This window comes from Anolis carolinensis, chromosome 4 (assembly GCF_035594765.1).
Source record: "Anolis carolinensis isolate JA03-04 chromosome 4, rAnoCar3.1.pri, whole genome shotgun sequence".
NCBI classification, from domain to species: Eukaryota; Metazoa; Chordata; class Lepidosauria; order Squamata; family Dactyloidae; genus Anolis; species Anolis carolinensis.
This window is the reverse complement of record NC_085844.1, coordinates 52,658,952-52,683,861: the sequence shown is the minus strand read 5'-3', so window position 1 is coordinate 52,683,861 and position 24,910 is coordinate 52,658,952. Positions and strand designations below refer to the sequence as shown.

At 41.9% G+C, this 24,910-nt stretch overlaps 2 protein-coding genes across 5 annotated transcripts in view; both read right to left on the bottom strand.

Moving 5' to 3' along the window:
* Positions 1–308: 308 nt before the first annotated feature.
* LOC134298886 (uncharacterized) lies at positions 309–6,856 on the bottom strand. 3 transcript variants are annotated; one of them, XM_062980425.1, is made up of 3 exons: positions 6,544–6,856; positions 4,902–5,383; positions 309–2,501 (listed from the first exon to the last, which is right to left on the bottom strand). In XM_062980425.1, exons 2-3 carry the CDS (start codon positions 5,377–5,379, stop codon positions 1,360–1,362), a joined length of 1,620 nt encoding a protein of 539 aa, XP_062836495.1. In that variant the 5' UTR covers positions 5,380–5,383; positions 6,544–6,856; the 3' UTR covers positions 309–1,359. The 3 variants fall into 3 exon arrangements, with proteins under 3 accessions (XP_062836495.1, XP_062836494.1, XP_062836493.1); XM_062980424.1 differs by having other exon boundaries at positions 309–5,383; XM_062980423.1 differs by lacking the exon at positions 6,544–6,856 and having other exon boundaries at positions 4,902–5,570.
* A 2,229-nt stretch (positions 6,857–9,085) lies between these two features.
* Positions 9,086–24,910, bottom strand: part of LOC100565442 (desmocollin-2) — a 43,617-nt gene continuing 27,792 nt past the window's right edge. The window contains exons 10-17 of one of the 2 annotated variants that reach the window (XM_008114919.3): positions 23,267–23,526; positions 21,846–21,985; positions 18,773–18,985; positions 18,433–18,681; positions 17,555–17,685; positions 14,731–15,024; positions 13,711–13,756; positions 13,506–13,625 (exon numbers count right to left, since the gene is read on the bottom strand). In XM_008114919.3, coding sequence (XP_008113126.1) covers positions 13,721–13,756; positions 14,731–15,024; positions 17,555–17,685; positions 18,433–18,681; positions 18,773–18,985; positions 21,846–21,985; positions 23,267–23,526 — 1,323 coding nt within the window. In that variant the 3' untranslated portion in view covers positions 13,506–13,625; positions 13,711–13,720. Of the gene's footprint in view, positions 13,626–13,710; positions 13,757–14,730; positions 15,025–17,554; positions 17,686–18,432; positions 18,682–18,772; positions 18,986–21,845; positions 21,986–23,266; positions 23,527–24,910 lie in introns of both variants that reach the window. The other variant, XM_008114918.3, reaches the window with a different exon arrangement.

Genomic DNA, 24,910 nt, shown 5'->3' with positions numbered 1-24,910 from the left:
AGCAATGTGTGTAATTCATTGTTGTTGAATATTCCACTTTTTATGCCAAAAATGCTCCTAAACACCTTCGAAGTCATTAACTATTTTCTGTTTTTAGGTTTAGTCTAAATAAACGCAACATCCAGCAAAGACGGAGATCCTATGGCTGGGTCGACCAGGCAGCGGAGATATCCAACCCTGGATGGCGAAGCGCTATGTCCGTCCTCACTGGTAGAGTCTGGGAGTCCTCTTGGACCCTTTATTGCGTGGGCATGGTCGACTGTCCCCGCCGTATGCTGGTTAACAATAAACACACTGACAACAATAGCTTTGGGTAAAACTGGCCACAACATTTTTATTGGTTACAGAATAAAGGGTTGGCTGCCTGCATGGGTCCCGGATCAACGATCAAACAGCCCAATGCTGTCTGATCCACAAGAGTCACGGCACAACCGACACCTGACCCGGTAGTCGGTCTCCAGCGCCACCTGGTGGTGGCCAAAATATCCCTTCCCCCCCCTAATGCCAATGAAAAGGGGGGGGTGGAGTATTTTACGAGATCCGCGACCCATGTCATACGCCACCAACGGTTGTGACAAACAAAGTAACATGCAAAGCCAGCAGGGTGGGCGGGATGGCAAGCTGCAGCCTCAGAATGGCTGCTGAAGACCTTGTTGGGGGCGGAGCCTGGTGCGGCCCCGCCCACGGAGGGCCCTGACGGCGGGAAACTTTCCCGCCGCGCCGAGGGGGCTCCTGGGAAGAAGAAGCCCCCTGGTCGCCGCCATGTTGGGAAGGAGGGAGCGCCCTTCCCAGCAACCTGCAGGGCCGGTGAGTCGGGCCCTGCCCTTTGCGTGGGCATGGTCGACTGTCCCCGCCGTATGCTGGTTAACAATAAACACACTGACAACAATAGCTTTGGGTAAAACTGGCCACAACATTTTTATTGGTTACAGAATAAAGGGTTGGCTGCCTGCATGGGTCCCGGATCAACGATCAAACAGCCCAATGCTGTCTGATCCACAAGAGTCACGGCACAACCGACACCTGACCCGGTAGTCGGTCTCCAGCGCCACCTGGTGGTGGCCAAAATATCCCTTCCCCCCCCTAATGCCAATGAAAAGGGGGGGGTGGAGTATTTTACGAGATCCGCGACCCATGTCATACGCCACAAAAGGAGGGTGGGGACCCCCCACTCTCCTTGCCGCCAACCCTAACTTCCGTAGCCAACAAAATAAAACAATGACTAGAATAACAATGTGAATAACTGGATACCGCTTGCCCCAGCGGTGGCCTGAAGCGCTGCCATGCAGCTGTCCGATAACCTGAGTCCTCCACCACCTCGCCACTTTTTGCGAGAGTCCCATACTATCCGTCCAGTGCCTAGCGGGCAATTTTGTCCTTCCTGTGGCGTCCTCGGCGCCCGGTTCCTCCCGACTGACCGCTATGGTATGATGCCATCTCCGTCCCTTCGACCGATCTTCTGAGTTCACGGCAGCGCACCTGAAGAAAAGGAGGAGAGGGGCCGGCAGACCTCGTAGCCTCCTGCAGAAGGCCGGGTCTGATGTATGAAGTGTAAGCTGCTGATTTCCACCTCCCCATGGTTTTTATGATGTCCACTGGCACGCCCCCCACCGCTGCAGTGGTGGCTGCTCCTATCCTGAATGAATGCCCTCCGTATTCCGCTGCGGGGAGGCCCAGGCCGGTTAGTGCGCTGCGGAATATCGCCATGAACTGGTATCTAGATAGCGGGGTGCCGTTTTTATGAATGAAAAGTGTACCTGGGGATGACCTGCGTATGTGTAGATATTCGGAAAGTGCCCTGACTGGACATAACCGCCCTGGTTCTAACCCTTGAATGCTGAGGGATGCCCCTCTCCCCCCTTGATCGGTCTTGGATTGTCTGATCCTAATCACTAATGAGTTTTGCCCGATGGAGACATCCCTGAGCTGTAGTGCCTTCCCTGACCCATCAGCCTTGGAGTCGGCTACCACCTCCCCCAGTCTGAGTGCCCCGAAGAAAGCTGTGGTGTAAGCTGCTGTGAAAAGTTTCACCTCGTAACGTGAAGTGCAGATTTTCTTCAGTGTCGAGATGAGCCTGCTAAGGACGTTGTAGGAGAGGGGACGTCGTCTGTCTTTTTGCCTTGGCGCCCTCTTGTTCCACCCTCTCAGTAGCTTCCTTGTTCTGTAGTCGTTGCATGGGTCTCCCCATCCTGCCGCTTTGCTGTAGAAGGCGATGCCTGCTAGTTGACGCCGCATGGCGTGTGCTGAGACGTTGGCCCTCCTCTGGCGAATGATGAAATGTAGCACCTCGTCCTCGCTGGTTGGCCATCTGCTGCCATAACCCGCTTCCAGCCTGAACTTGGTGAATGCTGTCACCGCTGCACGGTAAGCCCTCCTGGTCGCAGGTGCGATGGTTAGCATTAGTTCTGACCAGGCTTCTCCTCTCCAAGGTTCCACAGCTCCTGTGGGAAAATGGTGGGCTGGAGGTCTGCGTCCGGCGCTAGCGACCGAAACCTGTCGTCCTGGAAACGGGACAATGCATCCGCTACTTCATTTTGAACACCTGGAATATATTGGGCTAAGAAGGTGATGTTAGCTTCCAAGCAAGTTAATACAAAAAACCTTACAAGTTTCATAACTCTAGGGGATTTTGATGTTTGTTTGTTGATTACCCTGACTACAGCTTGATTGTCACACCAAAATCGTACTCTCTTGTTCCTGAATATTTCGGTCCAGGTTCGCACTGCCACTAATATGGGGAAAAACTCAAGGAAGGTGAGGTCCCGCAGAATGCTACCTCCCACCCAACTATCGGGCCACCTGGCCGCGCACCAGTGCCCCTGAAGATATACCCCGAAGCCGCTGCTGCCTGCCGCATCGGAGTGTACCTGAAGTTCCTTCCCTGGCTCCCATCTATCTTGCCAAATGGCAACACCGTTGAACTTGTCCAGAAATTCTAGCCACACCCTCATGTCCTCCCGCATGCCTAGCGTGACTCTGATGCGGTGATGCGGGGCGCTAATCCCTGCGGTGGCCCGTGCCAAACGGGCACAAAAGGGCCTCCCTGGTGACACTACTTTGCAGGCGAAGTTGAGGTGCCCTAAAATGGCCTGCAATTCTCTGAGGGTGATCTTGTTCCTGGCGATGGCCTCACCCAGTAGTCCTTTCAGCTTGGTCAGTTTGTCCTCAGGCAAGCGAGATACTCCCAGAATGGAATCCAGCTGAATGCCCAAGTAGGTGATGTCGGTTGACGGGCCCTCTGTCTTATCCTTCGCCAATGGGATGCCAAAGGCCATAGCCATGGCCCTGAAAGACCGGAGGAGGTGTGCGCACTCGTCGCTGTCCCTGGTGCCCACAAAAAGAAAGTCATCAAGGTAGTGAGTGATGAACTTGGAACGAGCAAAAGTGCGCGCCACCCATTCGAGGAAGCAGCTAAAGGTTTCAAAAGCAGCACAGCTGATTGCACAGCCCATGGGCATGGCTTTATCGAAATACCAATTGTCCTTGAATTTGAATCCCAGCAAATTGAAATCCGCTGGGTTGACGGGTAGTAGCCTGAATGCGGATTGGATGTCGCATTTTGCCATGAGGGCCTGTGGACCCTTCTCTTGTACCAATTTGACCGCCTGGTCGAAAGAGGCATATTTAACAGAGCAAAGTTCAGGCGGGATGGCGTCGTTGACGGATGAGCCTTTTGGATAAGACAGATGATGGATAAGGCGATATTCGCCTGGCGCTTTTTTAGGCACAACCCCTAGCGGGGAAACTCGAAAGTTCTCTAGAGGTGGCCCCTGGAAAGGTCCCGCGATCCTTCCGGCTTCCAATTCTTTGGCAATTTTGTTGCTGAGGACTTCGGGCATTTGCGTCGCTGATTTTAAATTGCCGGATGTGAATGCAGTCCTGGGACCAACAGCTGGTATGCGAAAGCCATGTGAAAAACCTTCAAGTAAAAATGATGCAGCAGTCTTATGGGGATATGCCCTCAGCCAAGGCTGCATGGCCGAAAGGCGCACTGGTGTGAACGCCAGTGCCTCGATGGAGCCGAGTGAATTACTTGGTGCGAGCGGAGCTGCTCCCATTGGCTGCTCCACTTTCCTTCTTGAAACCGGGCTGACCACCAGCCCGGCCTGACCGAAAGGGCTGCCCGTTGCTACTGGACTTCCCGCAAGTCATCTTGGTGTGGTTTCCTGAGCAGTATTCACATAGGTGGTCGAAGCGGCAGCGTGCACGTTGGCATTTTCCAAGGTTGAATTCCCAGCACACGGCCCGTCTGCTGTCTCTTCTGCCCCAGCTGCGGTCTGACCTGCCCGCCTCTGCTTTGCTTTTTATGCTGGGGCCGACCTCAGTAAGCCATATGTCGTGATTAGTGAGGTCCCATCTCACCCTGGCGCTCTGGGATGCTCTTTTTCTAAAGGCCTCATCGTATGCGATGGCTGCTGCCTCACCCGCCATCCTCCTAGCCTTGACGACCGTCTTTTGATGATTTGCAAGATGCCACGCCCGGTCAGGAAATGACGTGGCCACTACCCCTAGGTATACTGAAAAACCAGCCATCCAATTGACAAAGTTCTGCTCCACCGGCTTCCTCTTCTCCCCTTTTCTATGCCTGCCTCTTAGAGGGGGTTCCCTACCTTCCTCCCCTTCTGGTTTTATGAGTGCAAAGACGTCCACATAATAGCCTTTCAGTATCTTGCTGATAATGCGGGGAGACAGGTGAGTGCCAGGAGGATCTTCATTGTCCTGAAAGGGGCCAGGTAGCGCTGGGGCCGGAGCCCTGCGCTTGCCCCAAGCACCACATGGGGCTCCCAGCGCCGCCGCTGTCTCGGTTCTGTCCCTGATGGCCCATTCGGGGAGTCCCGGCACAAGGGCCGCTGTCCTCCAATAATTATCTCTGTCAACTAAATCAACACGAGCATACTCACTCTCTGCGGAGTCGCTGTCTGTAGCAGTCTGGCAACAACGTCTGGAAGACCTGCGCGACCTCTTGCGAGCACTGCCGCCACTCCGCTCGGTCCGTTCGGTGGCCGTCGTGGAGTCATCACCGCTGGATACTGGACTAGCTGAGGGTGTCCTGGAAACGTCCTCGTCTCTCGTGCGTCTCCTGCCCCTCGGTGCATCCCTTTGCGGGGATACTGATGCCCTGTCGGATCTCTGATAAACTCTGGACTCAAGTTTTCCCATTCTATCCACTAGGCGGGCGAGATTCTTGGAAATCCCTTCCAGCGCGCCCTCATCCTGCTTACCCGCGCGTTTTGGAGCTGCCTTGCGCATGGGCGCCTTACTAGGTGCTTTCTTTCTCGGCTCAGGCTCCACTGCTGCCTTGCTCCTGGGCGGCCTCGTAGTTCTAGCCGGCAACTCCTTCTCACCCGCTGCTGCCCTAGTGCTCCTTTTTGGCGCCATAGCCCTGCGTGGAAAATGAAAGAAAAACAACTTCCCCTTGAAGCCGGGGCTGTGTAACGCAAGGAGACGGGCCCCCGTTACAGGTGCGGAAATGGTGTTATAGTGACCCACCATGCACGCACTGCAATTATATATATGTATATATACATTACAATTATTATTATTATATATATATATATTTTTTTTGGTCTATGATTATTATAATTAATATTTTTTTTATTATTTTTTTTTTAATTTTTTTTTTAATTTTTTTTTTAATTTATTTATTTATTTATTTATTTATTTATTTATTTATTTATTTATTTTATGCATATATCCGTGTATATGTGCTGGCCATGTGGCCCAATACTGATGTGGATGAAAGCATGGCTAATGATGGCACCCAACGGCGACGCTGAACGGTGGAAAGAGGTGGGGGGGGGTTGCGGCCTGCCCCCGGCCCCAATGCCCCATGCCCCCCTCCCGGCGGGGAGACCAGCTCGAAGCCCCCACGAGCTGCCGTCGAAGCGGGAGCTCCATTAGGCACAAAACTTCCAGGCACCCATGTGACTCCAGGTAAAGAACACCACCCCGGGCATGCCGCTGTGGAACTGGGCTGCCTCATCCCTGGGCCACGCGGAACGGCTGGCCTGGCCCTGCGCGTGAGCCTGGTGGGGGCCGCTCCCTCCCCCCGCCGTCGTCGATTCCCTCGCCCGCCTAACGCCTCCCCCCGCCGTCGCCGAGTCCCCAGCCTGCCTCACGAGGCAAGCGTGGAACACGGTGTGCCCCAGATGCTGCCCCAAACAAAGAAAAGGCCTGAAGGACGCTGTGGGGGGGGGGGGGGCCAGGGAAGGCAGGCCGGGAGCCACGTGTGCCGAAGCGGGGGGGGGGGGGGTGCTAGCAGGGACCCCGGGAGGGATCCTGAAGAGGCCGCTTTGTCCTCCCACCGCCGAGAAACCCGCCGCTCGCTTGGGGGGGGTGGGTTCGAGTGAAAAATATGCGCCCAACGTGGGGCAAGCCTGGAAAGGAATGGAGCAGCGTGCGCCTGCCGCTCACTAGAAGCGGCGTGTGCCCGGCGAGGGGGGGGGGGTACAAGCAGGGACCCCCTGAAGAGAGCAGGGAAGGGGCAGGGGATGGCTTTGATGGAAGGGTTTTCCCCCAACCCCCCAGGGAAGGCACCCTCACCTTCCCCAGATACTCAAATCTCCGCTGGTTCTCTTCTTTCTCTTCTTTCTCTTTCTTTCTCTTCTTTCTCCTCCGCTGCTCCTCCACACCGCCTCCTCGTCCAAGCTGCAGCCTCAGAATGGCTGCTGAAGACCTTGTTGGGGGCGGAGCCTGGTGCGGCCCCGCCCACGGAGGGCCCTGACGGCGGGAAACTTTCCCGCCGCGCCGAGGGGGCTCCTGGGAAGAAGAAGCCCCCTGGTCGCCGCCATGTTGGGAAGGAGGGAGCGCCCTTCCCAGCAACCTGCAGGGCCGGTGAGTCGGGCCCTGCCCTCTGACAATGGAGGCCCAGGTCTCCGCCGTTAGCAAAACTGCCTTTTTTCATTTTCGGCAGGCTAGACGGCTAGCCCCCTATCTGTCTAGGGACAATCTAGCTACAGTGATCCAGGCTACGGTCATCTCAAGACTGGACTACTGTAACACCCTTTACATTGGCCTTCCTGTGTCGGTGATCCGGAAGCTCAGATTGGTGCAAAATGCAGTTGCCCGGCTCCTTGCGGGAGTCCCGATGAGATGCCACATAACACCAATCTTACGGCAGCTGCACTGGTTACCAATTGAGCACCGGATCACTTTCAAAGTGATTGTACTTACCTTTAAGGCCTTACATGGTCTAGGGCCAATGTACCGCCTCACCCCCTACAAACCCCAGAGATTCCTCCGTTCTGAGGACCAAAACCTATTGGAAGTCCCCAGTTTTAAGACCTTGCATCTAACAACTAGACGCAGAGCCTTTTCAGCAGTGGCACCATCTCTCTGGAACACTCTGCCACCTGAAGTTCGTGCCTTACAGGACTTATCAGCCTTTAGCAGGGCATGTAAGACACACCTGTTTCGGCAGGCTTTGATTTCTGTTATTGATGTTTTTTAAAGATGCTTTTAGGATGTTTTAAAGATGTTTTTAAGATGTTTTTAAATTGTTAGATTTCAGCCTGTTCTTGTAAACTGCCCCGAGCCCTAGGGGAGTGGCGGCATATAAGTTTGAATAATAAATAAATAAATATACAACCAAAAAGAGACATAGAGAGGGAACATATTATGACTTTGGTGTTAGGTTAGACTACTTTTCTGCACTGTCTGGCACCAAATCTAACATTTTATTCCCTCTTGTCAGATTAATTTCTTTTCAACTCTCAGATGTATAGGAACAAAAAGGGATATTTTGCTTTCTTATTTCTCAGGGCATATCTACTAAAGTCAATATGGGTTTCTCAAAAACAAGTCATGTTAAATTAATCTTATCTCTTTTTTCAATAGTTACAAGCTTGGTAGGTACAGGAAATGCTGTGAATATAGCATATCTCGATTGCAGTAATGCCTTTGATAGCGTCCCCTATGATCTTGCAAACAAACTAGCTAGGCAATACAACTGTTAGGTGAATTTGTTATTGGTTGAGCAATTAAACCCAAAGGATGTTCACCAATGGTTCCTTGTGAGGTGCTACAGGATTCTGTCCTAGGCCCAGTGCTGTTCAACATCTTTATTTATGAATTAGATGAAGATTTAGAGGGCATGCTTATGAAGTTTTCAGATGACACCAAATTGGGAGGGATAGCTAATACTCCAGAAGAAATAATCAGAAATCAAAATGATCCTGACAGATTGGAGAGCTGGGCCAAAATTAGCAAAACGAATTTAAGCAAGGAGAAATATAAGATACCACACTTAGGCAGAAAAAAAATGAAATGCACAGATACAGGATGGATGACACCTGGCTCAACAAGTCCACGTGAAAGAGATATTGAAGTCTTAGTAGACAAGAAATGGAACATGAGCCAACAATGCGATGCAGCCAAAAAAAACTAATGGGATTTGGGACTGCACCAAAAGAAGTATTGTGCAAGAGAAGTAATGGTTCCTCTATTCTGCTTTAGTCAAGACCTCACCTGGAAAACTGTGTCCAATTCAGGACACCACAATTTAAGAGATATATTGACAAGCTGGAATGTGTCCAGATGAGGGCAACTAAAATGATCAAGGGCCTGGAGAACAAGCCCTATGAGGAGTGGCTTAAAAGAGCTTGGCATGTTTAGTCTGCAGAAGAGAAGGTTGAGGGCAGGCATGATCGCCATGTATAATTATTTAAAAGGATGTCATAAGGAAGAGGGCAGGCATATTTTCTGCTGTCCTGGAAACTAGGAATCGGAGCAATGGCTTCAAAGGAGATTCCACCTGAACATTAGAAGAACTTCCCAATTGTGATAGTAATTTAACAGAGGAACTCTCTGCCTCAGAGTGTGATAGAGGCTCCTTCCTTGGAATATTTTTAACAGGCTGGATAGCCATCTGTCAGGGGTGTTTTGTGTTTTTCCTGCCTGGCAGGGGGTTGAGCTGAATGACCCATGTAGTCTCTTCCAACTCTATGATTTTACACTGACCACTTAATGTGGGATGAAAGCAGAAGATAGTTACCCATTCTTATATCAATACTTGCTAGTGGCTTTGGGTCTGAAGAAATAAATCTATGAATTACATATAAAATGAATGAACTCTGTAGTAAATCTCTTTATTTTGAAATAAAAGCCACTTTATTTTTCTTGTACAAAATGTATTTAAAACATGAAACAAAACAAGATGTTTACACAATTAGACAGCTCCTGAGAAGTACAGAGTTGGAAATAACAAATCAATTTCAGTTTGAGTCAAACAATTAGCTGGTGATATAAACATAAAACCTAGAAGCTTTTTACACCACACTTTGTAAAGTTTTTATAAATATTTAATACAAAATGCTCAAACTTTACATATAGAGAATTGATCACACATTAGTTTGTATTTTCAACTCTTTCAGGACAGTAAATTTAGTAATTCAAAGAGATTGCACACTGGATGGAAAGGGATCAACTATGTACATTGTAGGCATAGAGAATCCTTACTGCCATCACAGGTACATGTTTAGCTAGATTCAAACAATTTATGTGTCAATTGTGCAGCATGTTCTGTGTTCCAAATGCAGAGCAAGCAAATGGCACAAATTATTAAATGTGAAAAACCTTGTCCAGCTAATAAAATCAAGCAACCAAAATATATTTACAGTCCTTTGCATATAAAGTACTCAAGGCCCTTTGCATATAAAGTATAAAGTATTCAAAATACTTTGGATATAGTGCACTGCATCATGTAAGGGCAATCATTCCCAAATTACAACTGGAAAGTTGAGAGAGAGGGACTCATTCAAAATAATTCACGCAGCAAATGTGAGGCCAAGCTGAGATCTGAATGTGAAATATGTCTACTACCATATGGTACCTCCTCTTAATAAACATTACTTAGACTGAAATCTGATATGGAATTTACATGGAGAAAATGCTGCTAGAACACGGCCATATAGCCCGGAAACCACACAACATTCAAATTCTTCATGATTATGGGACATTTTGCAATTTTAATTGACTTCAAACGTCAGTTCTAGATTAATAGATTATTCTGCTTCAATAAATTTTACAATTCAAAATTCAAAATTAGATACAGAGATTAATTCAATACTAAATCCATGTTAAAATCACATAAATATTCTCTAATAGTTATTCTGTAGGATCTCATTTTCTCTGCTATTTTTGAAAAATAATCCGTCTCTGTATGTTGCTTAATGTAAAACAAGGTTAAAGATAAAAGAACGGAATTCTGTACAACCTTTCACTCAAAGTAAATTTGTGTGTAGTAGACAAGGTAACAAAGGCACTGAGAAACCTGGTTACAGAATACCACGTGCTACAGACCATAGCAAAACTACCTTTGGCTCTGCCTTTCCTAGAAAATCCTTATGAAAAATGAATGGAATCACCTTAAGTTGACAGGGGACTTGAAGGTACATACACACACAGGTTCCTTTTACTTTTTGAAAAGAAAAAATGGCTTTGATCATGACATACAAACTAGAAAATCTTTTAACTTCTATCATGGTGATCTGAGAAAAAAATCAAGATACTTCATCAAAACTAAGTAACTGAATGCATAAAATATTAAATTTATGGAATTAATTGTGCATTGAACATTTTATTGTGTTTTCCAAATTCAGCACCCCAAAATACATTAAAAAGTTATATTTTAAACCAGGTTTTTTTCATTGTAGATTGTAATTACATTCAATAGTCGCAATCTCGTATTCTCTACTAAATTCCATACAGTTTATCAGAGATACTAGAGACTTCTGTTTTGGATCTCCCAAATGCAATCCCTTGTGGAAAAACTGAATACAGAATAAAAATTATGGGCCATTTAAAGCTCTGCACTGATCTTCAACACTTTCAGTATTTTCTCTGGATTCTGCAGATCCATGAAAACATTCAATCTTGTACTAAAGACTAAATAATAAACAGACAAACAACAGAAAAGCTAATTTACAAAAACCAATTGCACTCACTACAAAAAAAATGTTAAAGCAGATTTAGTGCAAGTAGTTCTGGAAGACAAAATCATGTTCATGGCAGCTATTGTACAGTATTCTATAAACTTTAAAGCTTGCTTTTCTTCAATAATGTAGACCTTTTTTCAGTGTTGCAGGTTTCTGAAATAATCACCACTTATGATTCGACGGATGTAGCCATTAGTTGCACTTGCCTAATACAGCATAAGACAATGTAAAACAGAAAAATAATTGAACATTAAAATCTCATCATGATTATATCGATTTCTGTAATAGGCAAGGCAAGATATTTGTTTTTAAAAATGTAAATGACTTGGATCCAGATTTTACTGTCCTTAAGAATTATGTTTTGTTTTGTTTTTTTACTGGGTACCTTCTAGTTGTTTCCAACTTATGGTGACGCTAAGACAGGGGTTGCAAAACTAAGGCCTGCAGGCCAGATGTGATCCTCCATGGTCATTTATCCCACTTAAATCTAAAATGACTTGAAGGCACACAACAACAATTCTTACTAATTTGACTATCAGCCAAAAGCAGGCTCAAATTTTCCATTGAAATACAGTACTGGTAAGTTTGTGATGCTTAAAATTGTTCATTGTAAATATTGTAGTTTTTCATGGGTTTTTAACACTACAAATAAAATATGTATTTGTGTTTTTCTTTTCCAAACTATAGTCCAACCACCCAACAGTCTGAGAGACTGTGAACCAGCCCTGTTGCTTAAAAGGTTTGAGGACCCCTATGCTAAGGTGAACCTATCACAGGGTTTAGTGTTCATAATGAGTTTGCTGTTGTCTTCCTGAGTCAGAGTGTATAACTTACTCAAGGTCATCCAGTGGAGATTCAAATCCTGGTCTCCAGAGTCACAGTCCAACAATTCACTACACCACACTGGTTCTGACTGACACAAGACAGCTATGACTAACTCAAGTGCAACTGATTTCCATAAGTCTAAGCATGGCTAAGTCTAGAACCAACCCAATGCTGTTAGCATATAGCGTATAACCTTTTTCAGACCTCTTATTTGAAGCATTGCAGATAAGCAGCTCAAGAACTGCTGCTTCATGTCTCTTGGCCCTAACAAATTATAGCTACATAAACATATTACATGAAGAATATCAACCAAAATGTCTCATCATAACAGCATACATCAGGCAAGTCCACGCACATAAACTGCAAAGCAACGTTACCATGTAATGTAGTGAATTGGCACAGACTGTGTTTTTATATCTCTTAGATTGGTTTCCATTTTGTTAGAGACAGGCATTAACAAGTATTGACTGGTCCTCCAGTTTTTTCCCTCCTCACATCTATCATTTGATGTGATTAAGGTAATGTTCTGTATTCATTAAGTGAGCAGAGTGGCAAACGATACTGTTGTTTCTGAAATTAATTTAATACCCAAAGCTGAAGCGTTGGCCTTAACCATTGTTTTCAAATGCATGTGACTGTCACCTTATAAATTCCATCCAGCATATTCTGTCAGAGCTAATGCACAACTATTTAGTGAGAAGCAAGCTTGGAAATTCCAATAATATCTACTGCCATTCTTCCCTTTTCCTCCTCCATTTGTTGTCGTTGTTATTGAGAGGCTTTTACATAATTCAACCATATCCTACATATTCAAAGTTAACTCCTTTTCTATTGGCTATTCCTAAAGTAGCCACAATAAAACAATGCACACAAGAGGGAAATATCAACAGTTTTAGGAGAAACCCGTTAGCAAATATAAAATAAAATTAAAAAACTTAACATGCTTTGAAAGTAGACGGAAAGAAAGCAGAGGGAAGAACCAAGAGGATATGGCTAGATGGTTGATTAGCATTTGTTACTCCAATTCAAAGCTTCTCATGATACTTTATACTGGGACCAAGATTACTGTCCCTATATGCCAGGGTCCAGTCCCATTATTTGTGCCACATGTTTGTTTGTTTTTTTCCTTTCGTGGAAACTCACCAGTGCTGGTACCAATCTGTTTACCAAAAGTTTGATAGCACTGCTTTAATTCATTACTTGAATTGCAACCAAAGAGAGTTGGTGTTTTTGAAGAATACAAAAATTAGAAACTATTGCAACATTTAGCTATAGTGTCCTAGCATTTTTTTTCTATTTTAAAAAAGGCACCCACACAAAAAGCAGAAATTGTTGGTCCTTAGTTATCAATATTGTAAATAATGTAAGGTAGAAATAGAAAGGAAAAAAAAAACCCTGAAAATGTGTTCCCCTCTATAAAGCTGGTTTACTATAAATTTTTAGTTTTAAGAACAAACTTTTCAATGTAGGTGAGATTACATGAAGTATAATCCCCACACAGTGGCTTGAAGTAAGATACAGATATGTTGACGGCAGCAAATTTAATGTTAAGAAAGCATTTTGATAACCACTCCCATTGGAAAAAAAAGAAGAAATCTGCTATATTCCAGCTTTAAAACAGCTACTCAATGGAAAAGGTGATGGTTTTCTTCAGGATTATCAGCACATTTATCTCTTAACACAGGTTTCTGCTAATGTCCTAAACTTGGGTTCCAGCTGATCTAAAAAGTCAAGAGCCTCTTCTTCTTGATGATCAGTGCAGCAGCCTATGGAACCAGCCGGAGAGCCTCTTCCTTCATAGTTATATGAAAGGATATAGTCATCCGAATGCTTATGCTCTTCATCCTGACCACACAAATACACTTTCTGTGTAGGAGGGAAAAGTAAAAATTACTCATTTTTTCTTAAACTAATCTAAACAGATGGCATAAAAATGATTTCGTTGATTTACCTTTTAATGTTTAATTTTTAATCAGAGTGTGTCCTCTAACGGATTCCTATATACGAAAAATGCACATGATTGGTCTATATCATTCATTCTATAACGAATTTAACAAAATAATCAGCTAACTATTGGTCACACATATAACAATCACCATTTTTTTCAGAAAAAAACAATTAAACAAAGATTGCGAAAAAACAGAAGTGCATTACAGGTTCAATTTGTGGATCAAATTCATTATCACATATATTCAGAGCTTGGAAGTAATGGTTAAACAAACAACATAATTACCTATAATATGTTGCTTTTTATCACCAAAGTGTAACAAAATCACATTTAATTTCAACAATAACATGAAAGTTGAGAATGAAATTGCTGCCGATTTATTGGTATAAAAGGAAAACAATTGGTGATTACTTTTCAAAGTTACTTTTTAGGTCATTTTAGGCATCTGGACAGGAATGTTTTTCATACCTCATGCTTTTCGCAGTAAAAAAAAAAACAAGAAGTTTAACAAGCTACGTTTTTCCTAATACTGTAATAAGTATTGGCAACAGACTCCATTTTAAATATCAGTAAATAGAAGATAATGTACCTATACAAATATCATTCCAAGCTCTGCATATAGTTTCGTAGGCAGAACTAGCCAAGCAGTCCCTAATATCACTACAAGCAGGTATTAGGAATAGCACTAAATTGATGAAAAAGGAGGGGAAACCTACTTCAAAGAGGAAAAACGTCAAAGCAGAGCTGAAAGGCAATGCAGGTACCTCCCCCAATATACTGCCCCCAATCTCCCCTTCAATTATACCCAAAAGCAGGTAACAATTCCAAATAAAGCAATGTTAATGTCTCTAAACTAAGCGTAACTGAAGGACAGCATTTAATAGAGTAATGATCCAAACCACTGGTTGAAATCTATGTAGATCTTAAATGTTTTTCCAGAATATATCAACCATAGCTGTAGTTGATTAATATTATTTATCAGAAAGTTGTGAACTAAGAATAAATAAATGCTGGGACTCTTACCTCAGTTAGACGAGGGTGTGTGAAATTTTGCCATTCTGAATAATTGTATCTGTATGTATCCATCATGTTCTGCCCATAGCCCCTTCCAGATTCAAGTGTATGATGTCCACCACCTTTGACAGATTCTAGAGTATGATGTCCTCCTACACCCTTGACTGATTCCAGAGTCTGGTGTCCACCCTTGACCATTTCAAAGGATTCATGTCCCATAGTCTTGATTCCACCACCTGTCATGCCAACCCCTTGATCAGTTGTAACCATGTTTCCTGTTTTCACAGGAATTATATTGGGATCCTAAAAAAGAGTAATAGAGAAATAAATATTTCAAGGTGCCAAGGAAGATATCTCAGAGCTGATTTGAACATTATTGGAATGAGGGAAACAAAGAATGCAGTGCATGCTTCCACATCTTGTATTAGGTTTCATCATATCCAGCTTGTACTATACAAACTTTAAAATGGAGGCGAAAGCTCTGGAACAAACTAATTTGGGTGAAATAATCTGGGTTAGTTTGCTTCAGAGCTGCCTTAGATACACCATGGGAGTTCTACAAAGCAGAGTTGTAGTCAACGTATAGCTTCTATCATCTTTTTATTTCTTTTTCATCATGTAATATGTAGAACATTAATTGTAGAGCATCCCAACTCTTGGGTTAATTTCCCTTTGGTTTCTTGGATCTTGTGGAAGACATGTCTTATTCTTCACTTTTGTTGTGATTTTTTTTATTCACTGATTATAAAAGTCATTCTCCTTGACACTATGCACAAGTCATTGAACAGTTGCATTCAGAGTTCTAACTATTTCTATCACCTTTTGCTTCCGATTTGTTCTTAACTACTTGAAGAGTTTCATCTATCTTTAAGTGATGTTTCTTTTTCTTTTTGGCTACAGATAGCTTCTTTTTGCATTCCTTCCTGACAATACGAGTGGCTTCAGTGCGTAAATATGTCTTTTAATATTTTATTTTAAAATACAGAGATGTTGTTCTGGTTGCATTTTGGCACTATGGTTGGTTTGGTGTTTTTTAGCTTTACTTTTATTTTTTTATATATATTAGTAGTTCATGATTTATGCCACAATCTCTTTCTGGCCTTGTGAAAGAATTGAGCTTCTTTCCAATATGAGGTCAGGTTAATTACTACATTAATGAACAGGTGATTTCTATATACACAGTTGCTTTTGGAGATGCTTGAAGAATGTGTTTGGCCTTGAAAACAGTTAGCTTTGAAAAATGCAGATACTCTCTTACTATATTCCTTGATCCTAGGCCAAATATTTCAACAAAATTTCATTGTATCCTGTTTCCTTCTTCTGCAATAGTATACACTGCCTTTATCAATGACAGTAATGCCTTAGGTCTCTAATCTAGCTTCATACGCATTTCTGGTTGTCAAGCTACCAACCTAGTCACTTATTCTTCCACACTTTACTACCACAGATTACAGTGATCCCCAACCCTGAAAATCTATTGGAGAATGTTTCCATTCCTTTGAATATAAATGTGGTTTCCTTTGCCCAGAGTGCAAAATTTTAGGATGCCATTTATGCACAGCTTAAGTTTAAATAAGAAATAAAACACTTTTTCACTAATTCAAATTAAGTCAGTTTCTCAGCTTTTCCTTCCATCATCCATCCAAACCAAAAGAGGATGGATTTGCAGGCCTGCTTCTTACCCTGTATTTAGCACGAAGTACCTATATACAAATCGAGCATAAAAATGCTGTTTATGGTCTGAAAGCCTTGGATCTAGACCAGGGGTAGGGAAAAGGCAGCCCCTCAAGGCCATTTTGTGGCTATCTCCAAAGTCCGTCCAGGGAGCAGGGTGTTTGTACCACATCTGGAACTCCCTAAGCCAGGCATGGACAAACTTCGGCCCTTCGGGTGTTTTGGACTTCAATGGCAGCCAGCCAGCTTACTGGCTGTTAGAAATTTTTGAAGTCCAAAACACCTGGAGGACTGAAGTTTGCCCATGCCTGCCCTAAGCCCTCTAGGGGTCTTTTTACAAACGTTTTGCCTTTTTTCAATAAAATAAAATAAAACCAAATGCGCTCAAAGGGGTGTGGGAGTATTTCTCCAATATTTTGGGCAAATTTACACACGTGAAAGAGAACTTTTTTGAATACACAAAGTGAAGAGCAAGTGGCTTCTTCTCATTTCATATTGTTAAAAAGGGCCTCTTTGGCACTTTAAATGTCTTAGGAAGACCCCAGAACATTGTTAAAATGTTCCTCTGTATCCTAGAGAGCATTTATGGACTTTTTTCTGGACTGAGATGGTGGGGAATGTAGCCCTCCAAGGTCTCCGACAAGGGAAACTAATGCAGCCCCACAATTGTCTACCTCTACACTATCTAAATGATTGTCATCTCCTGAAATGATCCCTCTCAAATTTTGAGATCAGTGAGCTCCCTCTCAATTCTACTACTGCCTGAGACACATTTGATGAGGACACATGAGATAACTTCTCTTTAGCTGCTTTCAGTCTGTAGAACTCTTTCTCATTGAAGATGAACTATCTCTATAGCCTTATTCTCCTTCCACCAGCAGGGGTTTGGTTGTTAACTGGCATCTAAGGAAGGATTTTTTTAATTGTGTGATCTGCTGTATTTTTATTTCCATTGTTATGTTCTAAATGTTATGTTCTAATTTGATGCTGTTCTTTTATAATATAGTTAATATCATTCCATTTTACTATCATGATTGTTTTTAGGTACATTTTGTTTTGATCTTTGCTGTGGGCTGCTTATGCTGAAAGAAAGGCATCATACTGAACAACCAGAAACATACTTTCACAGATGTCCTAAAAATAACGAAGAAAGCCTTACCATTACTTCTTCTCCAGGGGCTTCAGTGTTTGATATAATTAAGTTCTGGTTTGCTAGATCATCACAGACATGTTTACTAGTACCGACATGTGCAGCACCACCACAGCAGCGGCAAAGTGTGATCAAGATTACTGGAGTTGGAGAAAGGAAGAGACGCAGTGAGCCACAGGGCATCCATGTATTATTTTCACAAAGACATGTATGTTTGTCTATTTCAGTATTTTTTAAAAGGGAATATAAAAAGGGGTTTTTGTAGCATCTTTATACTCCCCTGCTTGCCCATTCCTCTCATGTGCAGCTGGGTATATCAGAAATATACCACAGCTTTATGTTTATTTATCTAAGGCAGAAGTTATGAAACTTTCAGCCAGCAGGCCACATTCCTTTCTAGCTGACTTTCCAGTAAATGTGGTTTGGAGACACCATTTTCTCTCTCATCCACACACCTGTTAATTCACCCATTCACATTTACTGACTCACCCTCTAAACCTGGATATGGTTTACCAGTGCTCAGCTGCTTCATAAGCCACAGAGAGGGTCAACAACTGCAGGGAGGTGACATTTAAACTTCACCTTGCAGTCTCTTTCCTCTGTCCCAAAAGCTCATAAAACATCTCAGCCAACAGGAAGTTAAACCTGCTCTGTCAGGCACACTGATCCAGGATGCCTTGTACCTCTTTCCTCTCATTTTACCTACTGCTGAGGACGTGGGAGGATAAAGAGGCCAAAAAATGAAAAACACCTAATTCACAGACATAAGAAGTCAGAATCAGTCTGAAACTTGCAATATATTTTCAATTTGACATTCAAAAAGACACTATATTTGGTATTTTTAAAGAAAATGTAATTTGAATAAATGGAAAGGATAAAATGCTTACATAGCAGTAATAATGATCCCAAAATCATTGCCAGGATGGCCCAAATTCCAAGTGTAACATTAGGTGCTCGAATTATACTAGGTCCAGGTTGTTCTCTTGAGGAATAACAATCACTAGGAGTTGTACAGTCGCACACCCGAACTTTTACGTCAGTGACGCCACTGTGACCTGAATTATCCGTAACTCTGACGGGAATTGAGTAGTCGCCAAAATCGATTGGGCCAACTGGTTCTAAATACACAGATTTTTCTGCAAAACAATACAACCCAGAATTAAACATTGTTTCAAAGCCATTACTTTAGTACTTCAAAAGTAATTGTTTTAGGAAAGACACTCATACCATCATTTGGTACTATTCTCCACTGTGGCACTACCCGGTCAGGAAGTTCAAAATGGAAAGGAACTGTATGTGGAGGTATATCAGCATCCACAGCAGTAAGACAAATTGGTTTTCGGTCTCTACATATTGTGTACTCTTTCTTTACAATCACTGGGAAATTATCATTTTCATCCAGTAAATTAACCACCACTGTTCCGGTGCCTGTTTTGCCACCTAGAAAACACAATTTAATGCACTTTTAATGACATACACCAATTTAAAGATTGCCTTCAGCTAACTTATTCCAGTAAGTTATAATCATAGATCCGATACTTCAATTTTTCTATTTATTTATCTAAGGCACATGTCTGCATGAAAATTAAGTCAGACAATCTAATCTGAAACAGGTTCAAATTAAAGTAAGTAGGACCAGGCTTCTAAATGCTCAAAATTAATCACAATACATTTCAAATTCAAATTTTAATTTTTCCTCTGCTTAAGTGGCATGCATTAGATAAGGGGTCGCTTTCATAATTAGCAAAGAATGACATATGCCATATGTCACATAAATGGGTTGACACTTGTGAAAGCAAATACAGACATTTTGAAAATTCTTTGTAGATGAATACTTATCCCAGACCCTTAAGGGGAAAAAGATTATGAAAGATAACCTTTTATGAAGGTTGTATCCTTTTCAAAGTAGTTTTGCTTTGTTTTTTTCATAGGGCTTTGGTGTATGGTATGGTTCAGACAGATTCATGTTACGTATACAATGTGTAGGTTATCTCAAGTAGCAGATAAAGAAATGATTCCCAATCATTCCAATCTCCCACACAACCCAAAAATAGTAGACGACTTTCAGAAGAATCAAATCACTGAAAAAATAGATGGATGCGAGCAAGAAATGTGTGGTTCCACTATTGGCCTTATGTTTCTGTTAACCTGCTGCCAGGTTGGCACAGCGAGTTAAACCGCTGAGCTGCTGAACTTGCTAACCAAAAGGTTGGCAGTTCAAATCTGTGGACTGGGGTGAGCTCCCACTGTTAGCCCCAGCCTCTGCCAACCTAGCAGTTCAAAAACATGCAAATGTGAGTAGATCAACCGGTACTGCTCCAGTGAGAAAGTGACAGTGCTACATCCAGTGATACCAGCCACATGCCCTTGGAGGTGTCTACGCACAATGCCAGCTCTTTGGCTTAGGAATTGGGGATAAGCACCAACCCCCAGAGCTGGATTCGACTAGACTTAATGTCAGGGAAATACTGTTGCATTGTTTTCTGCATGCTGACTTCTCTTGGCATATAATCAATTGCCAAATGGTAGTGTGAAAGTTTTCAAGATAATGCAGAACAAATCAGATTATCAAAGTGGTGAGAAAATACAAAGATTTTTAAACAATCTACAAGCAAATGATAGAATAATGGCGGAATCATGAATGCCTATATAGCAGACATGGGCAAAATTTGGCCCTCCAGGTGTTTTGGACTTCAACTCCCACTATTTCTTATAGCTGGTAGGCTGTTAGAAGTTGTGGGAGTTGAAATCCAAAACATCTGGAGGGCCCAAGTTTGCCTATGCCTGGTATATAGGCTACAATTGAGAATCAGACTTGGCAGGGTCTAAAACAAATGGATAACACAAAACTCTTGTTCACTTTTATACAGCTTGAACATCTTGATCATCTCCCTGTTTCATCATCGTTTTTAAAACTAATTTAACAAAACTTGAAATTTATATTAAATGGTAACTTCAAATCTACAAACAGAAAGTCAAAAGAATATTTAAACATCATGCCCTTTCTTTTCAAAAATAACTATCATTTTATGCAGTGACCTCTGATCATTGCTTGTCCAAAAAGAAAACTTTGTAACTCTCGTCCAGTTACTCCTGTAGATATTACACAGGCAAAAGAAAAATATCAACAGTTAAAACCTAGCTAAAATACAGGGAAATTTATTTTCCTGTATGAGAAAAATGGAAATAGACAAATAAACACCTTAACAATTTATGTATTATTGATTCAGCGTGGGAATCTTGTGACCCTGCAGATGTTGTTGGATTGCAAAGTCCAGGACTCTTTACATTTGGCTTTGTTGTGTAAGGCTGCTGGGAAGGATATATAATTCCCAATCCAGTTCTAGACAAGTTTGTTTTAAAATGTTGATTTAGGATGCACTGATCTTAAATACAAACGGATACAAGACCTGCCCTACCTAACAACTCAGAATTCAAAACCTGGTTAAGAGAAAGTTATAATTCATCTCAACCGTGGCTAACATTAAAATCACTGGCACAATGAAGTTAAATAATTTAGGTTTTTTTACATGAAAGTTCAACAATGTTTATGTCTATGAAAAAATATTATTAATTATTATTAATGAAAAAGTTAACATTTGGTGAGGTATAAACGTTTCAAAATGAAACCAAGTAAAAATGAAGATTTCCAAGTCTGAAATAGTCATGGTCCCAAAATCTGTCTCATTTGTATAATTCCTGTTTTAGCTTCATGCCGTTCATTCGGAATGCATGTAATAGTACATCCCCCTCCAGAACAGAAATATTAGTGAAACGGAAAAAATGGAAAGGGTACCCGTTTGATTGGTTGATTTTTGGCACACCAATACTCATAAGCCTGGCTGGCAGGCCCTGGCCTGCAGGGCCTACAGCTGAGCACCAAGTGCTCAATGCTTGTAGGCCTGGCTGACTCGAATGTAGGCCCTGGTGCTTTGCCACCCAAGATCCGAAAGTCTTCATTTGTTTTTTTTTTGGACCTTGGATAGAAAAGATCATTCAGATAGGAGCCCATTTCCAGAAGCGACAGGTGAAAATGGAAACAGGGCCATAGGAATGGGACAAACAAACAGATAGCAGTTCCATACAAATGCACAAGACTAGTCTGAAAAGTAAGGCCCAAACAATTGCTTTCTGTAATATACTGTAGTCTTCTTAATTTCAATGTTTCTTCGTTGAAATTTGAGAAAGGTGGTATGAGTTCAATAAATGAAAGAAGGAATAAATGAATGAAATCCTTGTAAGAAATTGCAGCAAGGAGTATAATAGCCTATACATGTTATCTGTGATACTTGGTACTCACTTCGATCTGTAGCAAAGACTGTTACATTACACTGATAGAGCTTCAGATCTGGTGCATCTCTGTCTAATAGTCTTGTGGTTTTGATCTGACCTGTGTTGTCCAGAGTGATCCAATTGCATGGATCATTTAACACTCCATACCTGTCAAGAATAAATATAGCTGTTTGTTAATAGGCTATTTGGCCAGCTGCATCCCCTTGTACGAACCTGCCTGAGCGCCGAGATCTTCAGGAGAGGCCCTTCTCTCAGTCTCACCTCCATCTCAAGGTCAGTTGGTGGGAATGAGAGAGCAGGCCTTCTCAGAGGCTGCCCCTTGAGTCTGGAACTCCCTGCCCAGGGAAGCCAGAATGGCCCCCATCCCTACTGTCCTTTATTCAGGCAGGCTGAATAAAAAGGTTTTAACATGCAGTCTGAAGGAGGAGGAGAAGGTTTTTAAGACCATCAAGGGCTGCTGTGGTTTTATATGCCTTTATGGTTTTAACCTGAATTGTTTTCATATTAATGACATTTAATACTGTTTTAATATTGTATATTTTAAGTTGTATTGTAATACTTTTAGTTGTGGGCCACTTTGAGTGTCCCTATGGAGAGAAAAAGCAGGATATAAATAAACATAAATTAAAAAATAAAAATAGCTGTTAGCAAAAAAAAAGCCCAAAGATATATTATTTCCTTATTATTTATCAAATAGGCTAACGCAAAAATTCATATACTGACAGTCTTCAAGTTACAAACAAGTTCTGTAGGTTTGTTCTTAAGTTGAATTTGTATGTAGCAACTCTGGGTGGATGGATGGATGAAACACACTCAGTTTTGAATAGCATAGGGAATGGTTTACACCCCTTGTTTTGCTGTCTGTGTCCCTGTTCAGAAGATTTCACCTCACTTTCTGTCACTAAGATAATTGGATTTTGAAAAATTTGGCTTGTTGTGGAAACAAGGAGACACCTTTTCCCCATTTTTAAACATAACTCCAGCTATACAGATATAGATATGGCTTTGGGTAGCATAAGGGTGGGTTAACACCCCTGTGGTGATTGTTTTGTTGTCTGTGCTCCTGATCAGAAAATTTCACCTCACTTTTCTGTCCCTGTGATAACTGGATTTTGACATTTTGGGGTTGTTATGGAAACAAGGATTGGTGAAAAACTTCAGTGGATAGACCTTCTCATCAAAATAACTCTTTGAGGAGTGAACTTACTTTCTGCGGGGTAGATTTCTCTCATTTCCTGTTGTCTCAGCCCCATTCTTAACTGTGAGTCATGTGTAAGTCAGATGTTTGTAACTCGAAGACTGCCTGTACTAGAATCACACAGCATTTGAGTTTGGTGTGGTGTTACAGCAGAGTACGCTTTCCATCTCTAGACCTAAATATCAACAATGCCAACAATATAAAATAAATTCAAGCAATAATATACCTACCGTATGCCTTCACTATTTCCAGTCTCTGGATCCCTTGCTAGGTACTGGCCAACCAATGTTCCACCTTCCAAACATTCTTTAACATTTAGAACATATACACAAGGATCAAATACAGGTCCTTCATCCACATCCCGGACTTTGACAATAACAACACAAGTACTTGTAGAGATTGCTCTTGAGTTTGGTCCTAGCACATAAGGCACTTCATTGTTTACAACAATTTCCAATCTTCTCTCTTTGTTCTTTTCATAGTCTAGCCCCTGAAAAATATAGAATAAGAAAAATATAAAAGTCACATAAGCTGCAACATGTAATTAAAGGGTTTCTAACATTCATAATAATGAAGTATGCCCCCAATGACAGATTATTGGGATTACAAAAGTTTTTGAAATGGCCGAAATGGACTAATCGACTTTAATTTTACAACAAAGTAACTTGCAGAAATTGCAAAAAGCATGGGAACCTTTTATGGATTTTGCAAAAAATCAGAAGAAGCTGATCATAACAGGATTTGTGAACTAAAATAAACTCAAAAGATTGAAGATAATTGATGGGTAAATATTTCTAAATCATGATAGAAATGTATATAATTTCAATGCTGTGGATATAGACACACAAATATATATGTACAGACAGAAAGAATCTACAAGTCTAACAATAGACTAATATAAGTATTTACCTAAGGAAATGCCTCTGAGATATGTAAATGGGTGGATATCATTAAAATTGGGGGAAATAGAATATGTATAAGTAAACTAGTAAAATAATTAGAAAATACACTTATTCTACAGGCTGAGAGGAGAAGAGAAAGATGGGATAATACAAGACGACAGAAGACTAATGCAAACTCCAGATGATAAGAATCTACTTGCTTTTGGAATAGAATATATTGTAGATAACATTTCTTTATATGCTAGAGAATATGTATAGCATTACCCTCCCCTTCCAAACCCCCGGTGATACAATAGGTTCCTGTGTAGATTTAATTTGCTAACAAAACTACATAACCAACATATCATAGTTTTCTTTCTCTCCCATCCTTATGTCTTTTTCCTCCCCTTCCTTTATTTTATAAAACTGTGAAAATGAAATAAAAACTTGTAAAGTCAAAAAAATAATGAAGTAGGCCCAAAGGCTTTTGTTTTATTCTCAAATTAAGCTCCCCATTCAGAAGGAATTTGTAGACAGACTACTCAATCTGTCGCCTTCAGAAACCTCCCAGACAGGAAGTGATAATTTTTATTTCATCTTTGTGGGTTAATGCTTGTCCCTTTCCTTCTTACTTTCCTTTTACGTCTATTCCGCCTTTTATTGCCTCTAGTTATTCAGTAGAATGAAGTCTTTCCACTTCCATAGTCACATTAGTTGAACAGGCTCTGATTGACTGATACCAGAATTTACATTTTAGCACTTTTACTAGAATTTGTCTGCCAGCAAATGTTCTTACTGGTCTTTTCCTTTTTCTGGTTTGGTTTCACATTCAGAGGCCCTTGGAGATGAGGCAAATGGCTTTTAACAGGCAGGGGTGGGAAGGAGTGCTCAGTTTTCATCAACCCCTGAAAGAGTTATGAAAGATCATAATCTGAGGGGCAGCTTGAGGCAAAAGTTTACTTAAATTTAGACCCTATTGATAATTTCTGCCAT

What these genes read in the sequence shown, in the direction of transcription:
- LOC134298886 (XM_062980423.1), bottom strand. Translation starts at nt 5,493, where the DNA reads ATGGTGGGTCACTATAACACCATTTCCGCACCTGTAACGGGGGCCCGT. An exon ending in AGACAGCGACTCCGCAGAGA is followed by an intron (nt 2,502 to 4,901) that starts GTGAGTATGCTC and finishes TCCCGTTTCCAG; the next exon opens with GACGACAGGTTTCGGTCGCT.